Genomic DNA, 17696 nt, shown 5'->3' on the forward strand with positions numbered 1-17696 from the left:
GAGGAGAGGCGGGGCGAGCTGTGGCAGACGGGAGGAGAGGCGGGGCGAGCTGTGGCTGACGGGAGGAGAGGCGGGGCGAGCTGTGGCAGACGGAAGGAATCTAGTTTGTGACACGTGCGGTAGAAATGAGTTGTGAGAGGCCGTGGGGGAGTCCAATGAGAGCCCCTGCCTGTATGGAGGAACACCTGGGAGCAGTGAGGTACCGGACAGGTGAGGGGTGCCTGCAATATATGTATACACACATAAAAAAAAAACAATGCAATTCCATTATGGGGGCCATACAAGGTGCAATAAACCTGCTAAAGTCACATTCAACAAAATCAATGTCTGATTTCACAAAACAGTCAAATTGGACAGCGATTGAGTGAGACGAGAACGGCATGGATAGCGATGTTTTGATCTAGCTGGGAAAAATAGAATCCTTATATGTGGATCAATTATAAGGGGTTCACCAGGGAGCTACAACATATTGGTTTAGCCTGTGTGAGTTGTTTTAATCGACTTGTGTCTGTGAAAGCCGTCACTATCTGGCGCTCTTTGCACAGCCATGCCATCTGTGGTTCAATTTGATGGACTTGTGAAATCAGACACCGATTGTCCAATTTTACTACACTGTGTACGCCCATTGTTGGGGTGACCATACATGTTACAATCTGATCATACAATCTTTGTGTAATCAACTTCGGATTGACCAAAACTAAGTAATAAGAGGCTCTACCTAAACTATCCACCCCCTTGCACTACATATTTGTTGGTAGATCTAAAGAAGATTGTACAATTAGTTTAACGTGTATGATGGGCTTTTTGATGGACGTACACTTAACAATCTGAGCAGTTCTTCACAGAATCGGATATTACAATCAGATCTGTGCGTCATTGAAAAGACAGATAATGTGTCATCAATTTGGATCAAAACTAGTTGATTTCACCAGAATTTGGTTGAGCTAGATGGACTTTTGTCTTTTTTTTCAACCTGAATAACTAACTAGGTGAGAATTATTCAGACTAGTCTGGGTGAAAGATGTGATTGTAGGAAAATACAGACCAATAAGTGTATGGGGTATCTGACCATTCCATCTTCTGATTGAATAGTAAATCTATCGATAAAGCAACGGTGTATAAAAATCATTCTGTGTATGGCCACCATGGGGTCTGCTGTCAAGTATATAGTGCAAGGAGCAGCCGAAATTGTCCTTTTTATAAAGTTTTAGTAAATCTAAAGGAGATTGTACAGTGTATGGCCAGCTTTACCAAAACGATTGTGTCCTAGCTAAACTATTCCATTCATATGGTACGGCATAAGTATGACCTCCGCAATACTACTACTAGCGATCCAGGTGGAATTTGCCCCCCTGCCCCTTTATTCCACATAATGTGGGGACTGTCAATTCAATTTACAGACATTTGTTTATATATAATACACACTTGGTTGTATATCACTAAAATAACTTTGTGTTTAGGGCCTACCTTTTTATGTTTTTTTTTTTTTATTATTCCAGAATATAACCTATGCAAATAATGTGCCCCAGCAGATAACCACACAAGTTTGTGAAATGTTCTTTTGTTTTTATATTTGAATACGTGTATATTCTTCTTCTTTTTCAGATGGAGCACTGCTGATGGCAGCTTCTAGCCTAAACAGTCGCACTTGGGGAGGTTCCATTTGGGTTTTTAAGGATCCCCTGGGAGCCCCTAATGAGAGCCTTTGTACAGCTGGAGTTCAGACAGAGGCTGGTGTAGTAGATGTGGCCTGGGTCCTGGAGAAAGCAATCCTCGTAGCTTCAGATTGCGGTATAGAGATTTTGTCTGCCAGTCATTTATGTTTGTGTTAAAAGAAAATGCAAAGTGACCTCCACCCCCACCTAAAGTATGGGAAACCTTCAAAGTTACTTCTAGGAGCACCTTTATGTCTTTAACAGGGTTGATGAGAAAATAAAATGCTAAATTCTTTATTGATGTTACCACTGATGATGTCAAGCAGGTTGACCAGGCTTATATCTCCTCCATCGTAGAGGTGAAGAGGGTGGACTGCAGTATAGTCCCAGTTTGTTCTCTCCAATGTGTCTGGCTTTTCTGGGCCAAGAAAAGGTGTTGTGACAATCTGATAGCACCAAGCTGATCTCCACCTATTATGCAGCTCTACAAATTTCTTCCACTGCTAAATAATTAAAGGATAAGGACAGAAGGGAGAAGCTGTTACTGCAGCTCTAAGATGATACTTACAGGACTACTGTAACACCCCCCAGGGGAAAAGTAGTACAATTAAAGGTTTTTCACCAAATCTTTTATACTTTTAAGTGGTGTTCTGCCTTGGTGAAAAAAAATTAAAAATCAGCAGCAACGAATACTGTAGCTGCTGACTTTTACTATATGAACACTTACCTGTCCAGGGAGCCCGCAATGTTGGCACCCCAGCCGGTCTTCAGATCGAATGTCAGATGCAGCTGCTGCCATTTCAGGTAAGGGAACCCGGCAGTGAAGCCTTTAGGCCACTCATCGGTTTCCCTACTGCGCATGCACGAGGCGCGCTGTGATTTCTGGTTGGCGCAGCGGAGGAGGAGACCGAACTTCTGGGAGATCGGGCTGCAGCCTGGTCTCCTGGGAGTGGGGAAGGGGACCCGTCAATGGTACCAAATGTGACACTGAAGGGGGGGAGGAAACAATTAAGCAGAAGTACAACTTTTGGGTGGAACGCTGCTTTGATGTAAAGTGGAGCTTCACCCAAAAGGGAATTTTTATTTTTAAGGTCACAATTCAAAAGCAGCACGGCCTTGCGGGGCTCCGCCCACATGACCGCATCATTCATTCACCGTTTCCTGTGAATGAATCAACTACAACCTTACATGATGTCTCCAACTTACAAGCCGACCTTATTGCACTGTTTAATTGGGCAACTTGGTGGCAAATGAGGTTAAATGTAAAATGATCTACTTAGAGACTAAGAATATGCATGCATTATACATACTAGGGAGAGTACAACTGCAGGAATCAATGGTGGAGAAAGATCTGGGGGTTTTGGTAGATCATAAGCTCAATAATAACATGCAATGCCAAGCTACGGCTTCCAAATACTTTCTTGTATTAAGAGAGGTATGGTCTCCAGAGAGAGAGATATCATTTTGCCCCTGTACAAATCATTAGTAAGACCTCATCTGGATTATGCAGTTCAGTTTTGGGCACCAGTTCTCAAAAAGGATATCAGGGAACTGGAGAAAGTGCAGAGAAGGTCAACCAAACTGATAAGCGTCATGGAGGAGCTCAGCTATGAGGATAGTTTAGAGGAACTGAATCTATTCCCTCTTGAGAAGAGGAGATAAAGGGATTGGGGGTGGGGATATGATCAACATGTACAAATACATAAGGGGTCCATATAGTGAACTTAGTGTTGAGTTATTCTAGAGCTGAAACAACTAATCGATTAATCGACAACTAATCGATTATGAAATTAATCGATTACTATTTTCATAATCGATTAATCGGCCAGTAACATAATGGGGTTAAAAAAAAACTAAAATGAGCCCTTTATAGTACAAAAAGAGCAAATAATCGCTACTTCAAATATTACTTTCACAGATCTACACTAAAAAAAAAAAATTAACCCCTTACAGTAGTGATTATCTGCTTTTTTTGTACTATAAAGGGCTAATTTTAGTTTTTTTCACCCCACTATGTTACTAAACATCTTAGACCTGGTTCACATCTATGTGTTTTTTGGTGCTTTTTTGCAGAAACGCACTACAGTTCATTCACATGGTTTCCTATGGGACACATTCACGCATAATGGTGCTTTTTTTGGTTCAATATACTTCAATAGAGAAGCTGCAGAAAAGCATGGAATGCGTTTTTGCAGCAATTTGTGTTTTTTAATCTGCCCAACAACAAATTGGCCAAAAAAAAATGCAAAAACGCAAATCGCAGCAAAATCACGTGCACAAAAATCAAAACGCACAGCAAAAAGCACTGCAGAAACAGATGAAAAGCAATCTGCATAGGTGTGTACCAAGCCTTATGCTGGCCACATGGATCAATTTTCAGATGAGAATATTCAGACGAAAAATCTTTGTACATTCACTGAATGAAAGAACGAAGTTCTTAAAATTACATTTTTTTTGAAGGAAGACATTGTTTTTGTTTTTAATAAAAAAAATCTGATCACTGAGTCTGATGATATTTACCAGATTCACCCTTTAATAGTATATACAGTATATATCCTCTAATAGTATATACAGTATATCGCCTCTAATAGTTTTTACAGTATATCTCCTCTAATAGTATATACAGTATATCTCCTCTAATAGTATATACAGTATATCTCTCCTCTAATAGTTTATACATTATATCTATCTCCTCTTATAGTATATACAGTATATCTCTTCTGTCTGTTATTCTCAGAGTGGATTCGATATTTTGCTCCCTAACCATATAGTTGGTTATTTATATTTACCACTGTATAGAGATATTTAAGAATAAATTACCTTTTTTTTAAAGTTGCACACATTAACTAAATTATACACCACACTTTTTCTTAAAGGTTATTAACCGAATAATCGATTAATCGGCCAACTAATCGATTATGAAAATAATCGTTAGTTGCAGCCCTAAGTTATTCACTTTAAAGTCATCACAGAGGACAAGGTTATGTCTGGAGGAAAAGAGATTTAATCTCCAAATGTGGAAAGGTTTCTTCACAGCAGGGTGGATTTGATTTAAATCATCATTTTTAAAGAGCAACTGTCATCTCTGTCCCACTGTTGACTCACCGACAGTCCCATTCAGTTTAATGGGACGGCTGGTGATGCGGCAGTGACACCACAAGCTGAGGTACGTGGCGGCAGTAGGTGAGTGAATGCCCGCTGCCATGATGGATCTGAAATGACAGGTTCTCTTTAAATGTAAGGACTTATTCTTGCTGGTAGTTAGAATCTGTAATATTTGCAAACAAAATGTAGATTTCCTATTTAGAATAATAAGCTGTCAGGTTAGTAAAACAGCGATATCAGAACCGATTCAATCATACAGTTGTATTGTACATAATATCACTGAATACTAACATTTATAGGTAAAGTTGATCCAGGGAATATCCGATTGCTAATCAGGAAGGAATTTTCCCTCTTTCGTCTTTCAGGACAGCACACTTGAGAGACCTTAGCTCCTCCCTTCTTAGGAAACACTGCCTCCACCAGACTTTTAAGTCGCCCCTTCCCTCTAGCCCGTCAGTTTTGGTGTTTCCTCCAGGAGGGAGACATCGCTTAGGAACCTGGGCCATATCAGCTGGTGAGGCTGAGGCCGGTACGATTGTGGAAAGGAGAGACAGGGGTCTCTCATTCACAGCAGCACGGATGGGGAGTCTGGTTACCTGCTGTGGCATTACACTCCCTGTCCTCCCTTGGGGAATGTGGAGGCCTGGGAGTTTGTTTCTCCGCTGCCTGGGGAGGGCGATGCGGAACTGTCCAGATCCCCCTGACTCTGAGAGTCAGCATGGAGCAACGCTGAGTCGGATGACGGGCGACGTCATTTCCGACGGGGAGGGCACTTCCGTTCGGACCGTGGCTTCCGGTTCTGGCCGCGGGACGGATAAATGAATGGCGCAACGACTGGTGCGGGCTCCATTAAGGCTGTAGTGTCAGCCAGAGAAGCATTCTGAGGCGGACCACTCCCCTGGCCAAAGGGATGTACGAGACGTATGGTTCCCGCTCTGTGCCGGGTGACTCCAGCACCAGCCACACTAAGGTAAGTGGAACCCTGCGGTGGTGTTTCCTTACCTTATTTCCACTTAGCTCACATGTAAACCCCCCTCTTAGTGGTCAGAGGGGAGGAGAGGCACGTCTGGGACCCTGGTGGTGGTTGGTCCTGGGGGGTGCACTCCTGGTGTTGGTTACATAGTTTTTTGTTTTCTTTTAAAAACTGTTGCTGATGCTGGCGCTTGTTTTGTCATTTCAGGACAAACCCGCGGAAAAGACCAAACCCTCACATGTGTCCAAAAGAAAGTGCCCATCATGTAGAAGTACTTTAGGAGAGTCCTGGGGGAAGGTTTTGTGCATTAAATGCATTGAAGGCTTAGTTAAGGAACACTCTATGGAACAGAGCTCTGACCTGGCAGCTTCTGTTAAGGAGCTTTCCAGCACTTTTCAATCTTTCAAAGCATTGTTTGAAAATTTTCAGCCTATACAGCCCCCAGTAGGTCCTCTGCCAGCACAGCAAGAGGTCGCACCTGGTCCTTCAGGTCCCTCAGTCAGTGAGGAATTACCGGGGGTTTCCAGAGAGGCTTTAGAGGATGAATCGGATGGTGCATCCTCACATTCCTCAGGCGAATCAGAGGGAGAGAAGGTGGATGGCGAATCCTCCAGAACCTCCCAATATAAACTCTCCTTGGAGGAGGTGGAGGAGCTTTTGGGAGCAGTCCACACCACCCTAGGTATCCAGGAGGAGAAAAAATCTCTGTCTCTACATGACCGAATGTACGTGGGTCTTGGAAAGCAGAAGAAAAGGGTCTTTCCGGTGCATGAGGTCCTAGTAGATACCATTAAAAGGGAATGGCGGGACCCAGAAAGGAAACCTTTCTTTTCTAGAGCATTAAAGCGCAGATTCCCTTTTTCAGGGGATGAAGCTGCTGTATGGAACAAGTCACCTAGACTGGATGCAGCCTTCTCTCAGGTATCCAGAAAAACAGACTTGGCGTTTGAAGATATGGGGGTGCTGACAGATCCCATTGACAAACGGATGGATTCTCTACTTAGAAAGTCCTGGAATTCCTCTCTAGACAACCTTAAGCCTGCCATGGCCGTCACAGTGGTGGCATGTAACATGGAGCACTGGCTAACACACATAAAAGCTCATATTGAAGCTGGGACTGCTAAGACGATTCTCTCCTCCTTCCCAATGCTCTTGAAGGGGATTGCATACATTGCTGACGCCTCAGCAGAATCGGTCCGCATGTCTGCTAGATCCTCTGCCTTGGCCAACTCAGCCGGGCGAGCCCTTTGGTTAAAGACCTGGCAGGGGGACAATGCTTCAAAAATCAAGCTTTGCGGAGTCCCTTTCACAGGGGACTTGCTGTTCGGTCCAGATCTGGAGGCGGTTCTTGATCGAACGGCTGATAAAAAGAAGGCCTTCCCCTTGAAGAAAAAGTTGGGAGAACAGCCTAAAAGGAAGACTCGCTCACAAAGGAAGTCTAATTTTCCAAGAGCAGAGTCTAGGGAAAAAGTCTGGACCAACAAGGGCAGAGGGCGCGGGGGGGCGATTTTTCACCCTCCTGAACAACCCCGAAAGCCCCAATGACGGGTTAACCCCGGTGGGAGGAAGACTGGCGGCCTTCCTCCCACAGTGGGAGTCTGTTACCTCCAATCAGTTTATTTTAGAGATCGTAAGGAGATCGGCGGTTCACCTGAAGGGGGAATTAAACCAGAGAGCAGACTTCCTCAGCCAGAGGAAGTTGAGGGAAAGCGTTTGGGTCCTCAATCAAGTCATCTACAGGATGATTGTCGGGAAATGGGGGATCCCATGTGTGGACCTTTTCACTTCAGGGGATAACACGACGGCCCCCTCCTTTTTCTCCCTGAACCGCTGGGACGGGGCGATAGGGGTGGACGCTCTGTCTCAGAGCTGGCATTTTGCCAAATGCTATGCCTTCCCCCCTCTGGTTCTGTTGCCTGCGGTCTTGAGAAAATTCCAGTTAGAGGACACGATCCTGATAGCTCCACACTGGCCCAGGAGGCCATGGTTCTCGGTCCTAAGGAAACTGGCGGTGGAACCACCCTGGATTCTACCGGTCAGGGAAGATCTACTCTGTCAAGGCCCAACTCTTCTGAATTCTAGGAAAGAGGAGACGCGCAGAATCTATTTGGAAGTCTGGAAGAAATTCAGTTCTTTGTGCGCAGAGAGCTTATTTAGTGTTCGCAGTCCAGTAGCAGTGCTAGAGTTCCTACAGAGTGGGGCAGATAAGGGGTTGGCACTTAGTACCCTCAAAAGTCAGGTGTCGGCTTTAAGTGTATTCCTTGAACAACAGCTAGCAGTGAATCCCTGGATATCCAGGTTTTTCAGAGCTTTAAGAAGGCAGAGACCAGTCAGCTCTCGCCCCTTTCCGGTATGGGATCTATCCTTAGTACTACAGGCCCTTACAGAGGGCCCTTTTGAACCTATTGAGTCTTGTATGGTGAAGTTTTTAACCCTCAAGACGGTTTTCTTAGTAGCCATCACTACTGCAAGGAGGGTCAGTGAGCTACAAGCCCTCTCTAGGAGGGCACCTTTCTTTCAAGTTTTTCTGGATAGGATTATTTTTAAAACCGATCCGGCCTTTTTTCCAAAGGTGGTTTCGGAATTTCATAGAAGCCAGGAAATTTGTTTACCCACTTTTTGCTGTAATCCTGTGAAGGAACAGGTCTTCCACAAGTTAGATGTCAGAAGATGTGCATTAAGGTACCTGGAGGTTATGGAGCAGTTTAAGAAATCCGACTCCTTTTTTGTTTCCTTTGTCTCCTTTTTTGTTTCCTTTTCAGGGGCAAGGATGGGTTCCAAAGCCTCTAGACACACTATAGCCAGATGGCTAAGATTGGCTATCAGTCAAGCCTATATAGCAAAGCGGGTGGAAGTTCCGGAAGGTATTAGGGCTAATTCCACTAGGGCTATGGCAACGTAACAAGCAGAGTGGGCTGGTGCTACACCCGATCAGATCTGCAGAGCAGCAATGTGGTCAAGTTTTAATACTTTCGTTAAGCACTACAGACTGGACTTATTGTCTGCCCAGGACCAGGCTTTTGGGCGTAAAGTTCTGCAGGCAGTAGTCCCACCCTAGGGTAAGTGCTCGTTTATCCTCTCAAGTGTGCTGTCCTGAAAGACGAAAGAGGGAAAATCGAAGTTACTTACGGTAACGTTTTTTCCAAGAGTCTTTCAGGACAGCACCGGTACCCACCCGAATATTGTCTTGCCACTAGGACGTGAAAGCATCAGGAATATAAATGTTATGATGTGTTCTTATGTCTCCCTAGACTGGCCGGAGGTTCTCGTGCAAAGACTGACGGGCTAGAGGGAAGGGGCGACTTAAAAGTCTGGTGGAAGCGGTGTTTCCTAAGAAGGGAGGAGCCAAGGTCTCAAGTGCAGTGCCGGGACAAGGTCATCCAGCGCCCAGGGCAAACATTTTATTCTAGGAGCAGAGGATTAAGATAAAAGCACCTAAACTGGCACACATCCATAGGTTTTTTTTTTTTTCATTCAGCCATTGGGCTGAATGAAAAAAAAACACTAATGCCGCGTACACACGATCGGAATTTCCATCAACAAATGTTGGATGTGAGCTTTTGGCTGGATATTCCTACCATGTGTATGCTTCATCGGACATTTGCTGTTGGAATTTCCATCAACAAATGTTTGAGAGCAGGTTCTCAATTTTTACGACAACAAAAGTTCTTGTTGGAAATTCCGACCGTGTGTAGCCATTTCCGACGCACAAAAGTGCTGCACATGCTCGGAATCAATCTGACGCATGCCCGGAATCATTGTACTTCATTTTTCTCAGCTCATCGTAGTGTTGTACGTCTCCGTGTTCTTGACCATCGGAATTTCCTGTCAGAATACATTGATCAATGCTGCAGCTGATTGGCTGCAAGCCGCTGGTCGAACAAGGTTTTCTAGCAATCCCATTCTACAGAAGCTGATCTGATGGGGCGGCTTCTAACAGGCAAGGTCATACATAGATCAAAATTTAGCTGGTCCCTGCTAAACTGAATGAATTCTGATCTGTGCTTACCCAGCTTTACCTTATTCCTTGCTCCAGTATGCTCTCCCAGTGCTGTGACTGGTCCTGTGGATCTCCTGGGTGAATTGTGATTGGCTGCGGTCACACTCCAGCTTCATCATATCATACAGGGTTAATGTTCTTGTATTGTATGATGATGCTAAGGCTTTGGGTGGAGGGAGGAGAGCACTGCAGCTGGCTGGAGCAAGTACAAGTTTTCCCCCAGCATTGAAATGGTGGACTTTTTTACTTTGCTGGATTTGGGCTGCATTCAGGGCTGCTGTTAGAAATCATGGGGCCCCGTACCGCCTACCTGACAGGGCACCCCTAAAAAATATCAAAACAATATTTTTGCTAACCATACACCACCACAAAAATTATTATTAGCATGCACAAAAACAAAACTTATAAACTTGCAGAGGAACAGGAGGGTACAGTGTGGGGGGAGGGGGCAGGATAGCACAGTACAGGGGGGGCAGGATAGCACAGTACAGGGGGGGCAGGAGGGTACAGTATGGGGGGAGGGGGCAGGATAGCACAGTACAGTGGCGGCAGGAGGGTACAGTATGGGGGGAGGGGGCAGGATAGCACAGTACAGGGGGGGGCAGGAGGGTACAGTATGGGGGGAGGGGGCAGGATAGCACAGTACAGGGGGGGCAGGAGGGTACAGTATGGGGGGAGGGGGCAGGATAGCACAGTACAGGGGGGGCAGGAGGGTACAGTATGGGGGGAGGGGGCAGGATAGCACAGTACAGGGGGGGCAGGAGGGTACAGTATGGGGGGAGGGGGCAGGATAGCACAGTACAGGGGGGGCAGGAGGGTACAGTATGGGGGGAGGGGGCAGGATAGCACAGTACAGGGGGGGCAGGAGGGTACAGTATGGGGGGAGGGGGCAGGATAGCACAGTACAGGGGGGGCAGGAGGGTACAGTATGGGGGTTGGTGGGCAGGAAGGTACAGTATGGTGGGGTTAGGAGGAAAAAGTACAGGGGGAGCAGGAGGGGGACAGTATAGGGGCAGTAATGTAGAATACAGATATGGTCTCCTGAAGCAGAGCTGTGCAGGGAAGCTGATGTCACAGATCCTATCTATTCTGGCAGGCTGTCACTGGGCTAAATATACAACAGGAATGACAACTCCCCTCTTCCTTCCCCTTCAGAGTTTCTGGCTCTCTTTTGGTGCTTTGCAGGGGTTAAAGAAGGATCCCGAGGGGGAGCATCTTACTACTGCTGCTGCTTGTGCGGGTGGGATGTGTACTGCACCAATCACATGGGATGAATAGGAGAAGAGGGATCAGCAGGGATTGGCGCAGTACACAGTACACATCTCACCCACACAAGCAGCAGTAGTAAGATGCTCCACCTCGGGGTTCTTCCTTAAGCCCTGAAAAAAATGGGGTGGGGATGAGAACCATGGTGTAGGGGAGAAAGAGGAAGGGGGGTAAAAGTGGGGCTGGGTATGAGATGGGGGATGGGTAGAGAAGAACTGGAATGAGACTGGGGGAATGCTGGTCTGTATAGGGATAAAAAAGGAGGAGGATTTGTGCTGGCAGGGGGGAAGGGAAGGGGGGGGGGAGGGTAGATAGATGGCTATCAAGGGGACTGGAGAGGAATAATCAGAGGTGGGCATGGGGCATACTCTCAGCTGGTAAGAAATAGCCAGAGTATAAAAAAAGTAAATGGGCTGTCTGGCAGGGAGGGGAGCGGGAGTGATCTCTATTGACTAGTAAAGAGACAGTGTGTTGGGGGGTGCAAGGTGGGAGATTCCTGCCATTTGTAATGTTTGTAGATCCTGGGACACACACCTGTGTGAAGGTGAAGTGTCTGCAGAGGAAAAGACAGAGAAGGGAGGGGGGAGAGATAACAACCATCTGAGAGTAGCAGTGTGTGACAGGCAAAGATGAATGGATCTGTGTGAGGATGACAGGGAGCTGGACAGCCGGATAGTGACTGGGGGAGGGGAGGAAGATGCCAGGGAGGGGGAGAGAGCATTGCAGACATCAGAGACATCAGACATCAGAGAGACAGATAACAGAACTCACCTGTACTGTTGTACTGTAGCAAAAGAGACAGCCAAAGTGAAACTGTTACCACCACTGCCAGAAACTGCGGGGAGGAAACTTCAAAGCCCTCCCCCATGCACCAAGGACCCCTGGGCAGTTTGCAGAAGTGCCTGTGCATTAAGACAGGCAAGCCCTCCCCCGCTCTCAGTGTACTGACGAATCCCCCTGCTTTTAGGGAGAGGAAAACAGGCAGCGCTTCTTATCTTCAGTCTGCTCCGCCCACCTGTAGAGGAGCTCTCACTGTCCGATCCGGCCGCCCAGCCTGTCAGGGATCTGTGCCCCGGAGAGTGTCTCTGGCCTGTCCGTGGAAGCCTGCAGCAGGTATGGGCACATTCTCAAGTCTCTGCTTTTGGACAGAATTAGCATCACAGAGGGTGAGACAAAGCATGATGCTCCAGTGTTTTGGCGCCCCCTCCCACACTCCGCCCAGGGCAGTGGCCCCTCCCGCCCCTGCCTTGTACCGGCCCTGCTCAAGTGTGCTGTCCTGAAAGACTCTTGGAAAAAACGTTACCGGTAAGTAACGTCGATTCCCCCCCCCCCCGTTGGAGCAAATTGGATCATGCTTTGCTGCTTTTTTTTTTTTTTGCCTTCCTCTGGATCAACTGTGGGTATAGGATTGTGTATATGGGATTGTATGTGGTGTGTGTGTTTTGTTTTGTTTTTTCACTAGGTTATACTAGATGGACTTTTTTTCAACCTGACTATGACTGGTGGCTTGTAGTTCTGAATGAAGTGCAAGGGAGCTGATGAGCATTCTTTTAGTTCATTCACAAGCCCTGCAGCTTGCAATCTGACAACCCGTATGCAGGTACAGGCTAAAAACTGCAGGGCTTTTCTGCAGAAGCCAGGCCTTGCATCCCTGATCCACTGTTCATGGATACAATGGTTTCCAGTCTCTTGCAGGAAAAAATAATGCACATTTTTTTCCTGCAAAAGAATGCGCCTTTATAAAAAAAAATTCTAAAAAAGTGAACGTTTCCTTTTAAGTTGTTCGAATTGCCTCTTTTCTTGTAATAAAACCATGTATTTGGATTCTTTTTATCTTGGCAGGTGCAGTGGAGCTATGGGAGTTGCTGGATAATGAATCTCTACTTGTTAATAAATTCACCAAATATGAACATGATGATATCGTCACATCTCTGAGTGTCTTCACTGATGGTTCCCAGGCTATTAGTGGGAGCAAAGACTTCAGGTTTGCACTAAACAATTGAGTTTAAAGAGTCAGTCCATCCAAAAGTGAGGAAGCGTTCTTTTTCTTACAGTTTCATATACCTCTTCCAGACTTTTGTGGTGAGATCAGTGCTTGAGTTCCCAGGCTTGCTCACACAAGACCAATATTGTAGCGTCCCATTCTCCCTGTTGGGTTATTTTTTTCACTTTACTATAGAAAATTCAAAAGTAGGAGAGGGGACATTTTTAAACTCCAAATTGGGTGAGAACCCTGCTGCTCAATCTAGCAGGATGATGTCTCCAATAGTGTCTCTAAAGCCGGCCATAGATGGAGCGATATTCTTTCCTGCAACCATGGTTGGTTGGGGGGAGTCGCCCCGGCTTGGAGACTACACTGTGATTATTCGTGGCTATAGCTAAAAGTCAGACAGGCTGGTTGTACCCAAGTTGATCAATGCATACATGGTCCCGGCTAAGCCAAGATTTGAACAGTCTACGGACGACTTTAATCTGGTTATACACTATATAATCTGATTGTGCTCTACCAACAACTATGTCATGTAAGGGCCTGTGTAATTGGCTTTAAAATGATTGTATTGTATAGGATTGTCCTCATATATTACTTAGTTTTAATAAATATATGAATGAGATTGTACAATCAGATTGTAGATTGAGGTTTTGGCCTACCAGAAGAACTGATACCTAATTTTTTGTGGATTGCTCCTTTAGTTTACATTTTGACTGTCTGATGTCTGTATCCTGTTTGTAATAACCTTTATTTGTATTTTAGTGTAAAGGTTTGGGATCTTACTCAGAAAACTCCCTTGAATTCCTATAAAGGTGAGTACAATTATTTGTGCATTTCCCTCTGTTGGTCTGGTTTTGAAGCAGATTTTTCGGTATGGCAATTTTTACATAGGTAAATAGGTCCACCTTGGACCAGTAAGTATGTGTATGTGCCATATCTGTGGGATCCCTGTTGTGAGCACTGCCACTAGGGTGTTTACCGCTAGCTTTTGGGTCTCTTGCTGAGTGCCTTCCCTGCTGCTTGCTGAACACAGGAGGTCACTTTCTCGACACAAGCGCTATTCAGAGAGCACTTTGCATTTACTCATTGGACAAGATGGAGATCGAGACATCACCGCGCTGCCTCTCCAACCTGCACAATCAGAGAATGCTTTGCATTAATTGAGAAATTGTAAAGTGTTCCCTGAATGACAGCTGTGCCAAGCAATCGATCCCATGTGTTTTAAAAGGCAGCTGGGCGGTCGCTTGGCTTGGGACATGGAAGCTGGCGACAATCGCTGTAGGAGTGAATGCCACAAATATGGCACATACATAATTACATTTGCCCAAGTAGTAAAACAAATTTCCATACCTAAACTTCGCTTCAGAGGAATAGTACGGTTGTCTCAGTCACCCAGAGGAGGTGACAGGGAGAGAAGGCTACTGGGGAGAGAAGCATGGTGTATTTTTAGATTAAAAACTAGATCGCCCCAGGGGTTAAACCTGAGGTGGGATCTGGACTTGCACTTACATTAAGAATCTCTCTCTCCCTCTCTCTCGTGGTTTTTTTTTTTTTTTTTTCACCTTTTTTATTTAATTTTTTTAAATTTTATGGTGTGCTTTCTTTGCATATTTCTATACGTGTATGCATGTGCATATTATCACTACAAGGTGTGTAAAAATTAGCGGCATACACATGGATCACCCTACATGTATTGCACCTGATTCTTTTTTGGATAATTGCCTGCAGTCAATTAAGACAATCAATGGGTGGACCCTGTGATCTTTAGAGCTACTATTTTATTTCAAATTTTTATGTCTGTAATGTGGTTATGACTAAGGCCTTATAGGCTGGAACGCGTCAACTGACTTAATCTGCGTTTGTTCACTGTGGCTATTCAATAAAATTAAGAAATTCGGAGTGCAGATCATTTTTTCCATATTGCTCTACTCAGCCAGCGACTGTGGTTCGAGCACCTGGGAACTCTGCTATCTATGTGGTGTATGGGTTGTAGCACTGATTTTTCTGTTTATACTATCGAGCACCAAACCTCTATTGGATAGGCATTCCTTTTTATATTTTTATTTTTTCTGATACATAATCATTTTTAAAGTGGTTCCAAAGTCCTAACATTTTTACCTGCATGTATTCACTACATTAAATTAAAAAATGTCACTTGAACCTTATGCACTTGGCCCAAAAAACCTGAGTCCTTGCTCGATCCAGCACTGTGCATGTCTGTAGCGGCTTTCTCCTCTCTCCATGCATGCATAGGACACAGTGGAAGCAGCGGGAGCCTATGGCTTCTGCTAATCAAGCCTGTGAGCAGGGCTAAGCCGGGCTGTGAGTGTCTATGGACACACGCTCAAGCACTTCTGCCCCCATGGCAAGCAGCTTGCTAGAGGGCAGACCCAGAAGAGAAGGAGCAGAAAGCACCAATCAGGGACCCCAGAGGTTCAGGGCTGCTCTGTGCAAAACTGTTGCACAGAGCAACTAAGTATACAATGTTTTTTTTTTTCTTTAAACAAAGCCTTTATATCCACTATAAAACACAATGTTTTGCCTGTGCCTGTGAATGCAGTAAAATGCCCCCCATCCTGTGGTGCACTAACTGTAAGTCCCAGTTTCCCCTATGTATAAAGTGCATCGGGGAGGAGCCACTTTACCTCGCTCATCTCCTGGGGGACCAATCCCTTGACTTCCTACTTTCTCTGTCTCTGAAGTGATGAGAGGACCCTGTTGCTGGAAGTGTCCACATCACACAAGCAGTGACGGGGTCCAGGAGGACCCATTGCCTGTGACTAGAAGAGAAGTCTCAGGACCCGACTGTCACTTGCCTGAGCTTTAGGTAAGTAAGGAAGGAATTCTGCTAGGGTTTTTTTTTTTTTTTTATGCCTGCAATCATTCGAGGGGGGGGTTCTTAATTACTGCAGAGTTGCATAAATGTTTCGTTTTATGCACTCTGCCTTGAGTTTGGCTTTATGTAACAGCACATAACTATTCCTAAAAGTGTAAGGTTGCACTTTTATAACAGTTTAAAGTATAATGGGTTAGGAAGATTTACTCGCTCTGTCGTGTTTACATTTCTCATCAAAAATGAAAAAAGAAAATTGGGTTGTCCCCAGAACAGTACAGTAATAGAGGGTAAATCCTCCACTAGGGGTACTAGTTCTGGTGACAACACGCGATTCCCTCACTTTGGAGGGATTTCCTCCCACTCTCTTGCTATGGCTATGGGACAGGAAATCTCCCCACGGGGTCACAGATGGCAAATAAAAGATTGACCCGAGTTATAACCCTTTCTTAGTTTAACCAAAATTAACTTTATCCACTTTAAGAGGGGGGAGTCGCCTTACTTTCAAAGAACCAGTCTTGACTGTTTTTTTCTCTCTAAACTACATAAACCATCCAAGTTTGACATACTACCAGGGGTTACACTGAGCTGAAATGTATATGTGATTTGCAATTACTGGCTGTCTTCTAAAACGTCATTGTGCATTATGTGTGTGGAAATGTAGCCATTTTGTTTATTTATTTTTTTAGCACATTCCAGCTTTGTCAACTGTGTCTCCACCTGCCCTGGAAAAGATACAATATTTCTTTCCTGCAGTGAGGTAAGGATTGTTTTTCATTATAGCTGCAGGCTACACATGCTGATATGAAACTTATAAAGAAAATTTGCTGTAGTGTTGTGTTTTGTTTTTTTTTTGTTTTTTTTTTTTTGTTTTTTGCCTTACTCTGCATTTCAAATGGACCAACACTGTTGATTTCTTTCAAGTGGATCTTCACCCATAAATATCGAATATGCCTCCTGTCCATATGAAATGCCTATATGTTTAGGCACCATCACTCCATGTCTTACTGTCCCTGCTGCTCAAACAACTTTAGCACCAACTGCCCTTTATGGCTTTTGAACCCCTTTAGCCAGTACTATCCAGATCTCAACAGCTTGCCACACAAACACGCACAATTTGTCATCCAGTGTGTAGCCCAATATTCAGCCAACACCTAACACGTCCCATCTGCCAGTTATATCAACAATTTAAATCTTAGCGTTGTCTGTGTGTAGTCCCCTTTAAGTGATATAAAAGGCAGCTTTTTGTTTCTTTTTAAATAACAAACATGTCATATTTACGTGCTCTGTGTAATAGTTTTGCATAGAACCGCCCCAATCCTCCTCTCCTCGGTTACCCCTCCTGGTCCCTCCCTCCTGCTGAGTGCCCCCACAACAAGCCGCTGCTCCATGTGTCTATTCACACATGGAGATTGGCACGGCCCTGTATCGCGCTCCCTGACTGTGATTGACAGTAGCGGGAGCCGATGGCTGCTGCTGTCTCAGCCAATGAGAAGGAAGAGACCCGGGAAAGCCAGTCGAGATGAGGTTCAGGCAAGTTCTGGGGGGGGGGCGCAGCAGCAGCAGCTTCACACAGAAGTTTTTTTTACCTTCTTACCATTCATGCAAAACCTTGAGCCTTTACAACCACTTTAACACTTATGAGTAAGAACACTCCATGTGACCTTAGTCTTTGTGTAGTGCCATAAAAAACTTGTATGAGCAGGCAGTAGTGCACACCTTATGAGTCTAGGCCTTTGCAGAAATTTATTTAAATGGCCACAGTAGGTGGATTTGCACCTACCAGCTTGTTACCAGTTGCAGACATTAGCCAGGCAACAAATGCCCCAAAAAATCTTCATCACTAGCTATTCCAGCAGCTACTATTAAAAAAA

The 17696-nt window shown here is 45.1% G+C and overlaps 1 protein-coding gene across 1 annotated transcript in view; it reads left to right on the forward strand.

The window, feature by feature from the left end:
• Positions 1-6: 6 nt before the first annotated feature.
• The window catches only part of WDR77 (WD repeat domain 77), a 42183-nt gene continuing 24493 nt past the window's right edge, over positions 7-17696 (forward strand). Inside the window, exons 1-5 of the mRNA XM_073615748.1 lie at positions 7-210; positions 1606-1791; positions 12842-12983; positions 13752-13801; positions 16512-16582. Coding sequence (XP_073471849.1) covers positions 126-210; positions 1606-1791; positions 12842-12983; positions 13752-13801; positions 16512-16582 — 534 coding nt within the window. The 5' untranslated portion in view covers positions 7-125. The remainder of the gene's footprint in view (positions 211-1605; positions 1792-12841; positions 12984-13751; positions 13802-16511; positions 16583-17696) is intronic.

The sequence above is a fragment of the Aquarana catesbeiana genome, linkage group LG02 (genome assembly GCF_042186555.1).
Source record: "Aquarana catesbeiana isolate 2022-GZ linkage group LG02, ASM4218655v1, whole genome shotgun sequence".
Classification (NCBI taxonomy): domain Eukaryota; kingdom Metazoa; phylum Chordata; class Amphibia; order Anura; family Ranidae; genus Aquarana; species Aquarana catesbeiana.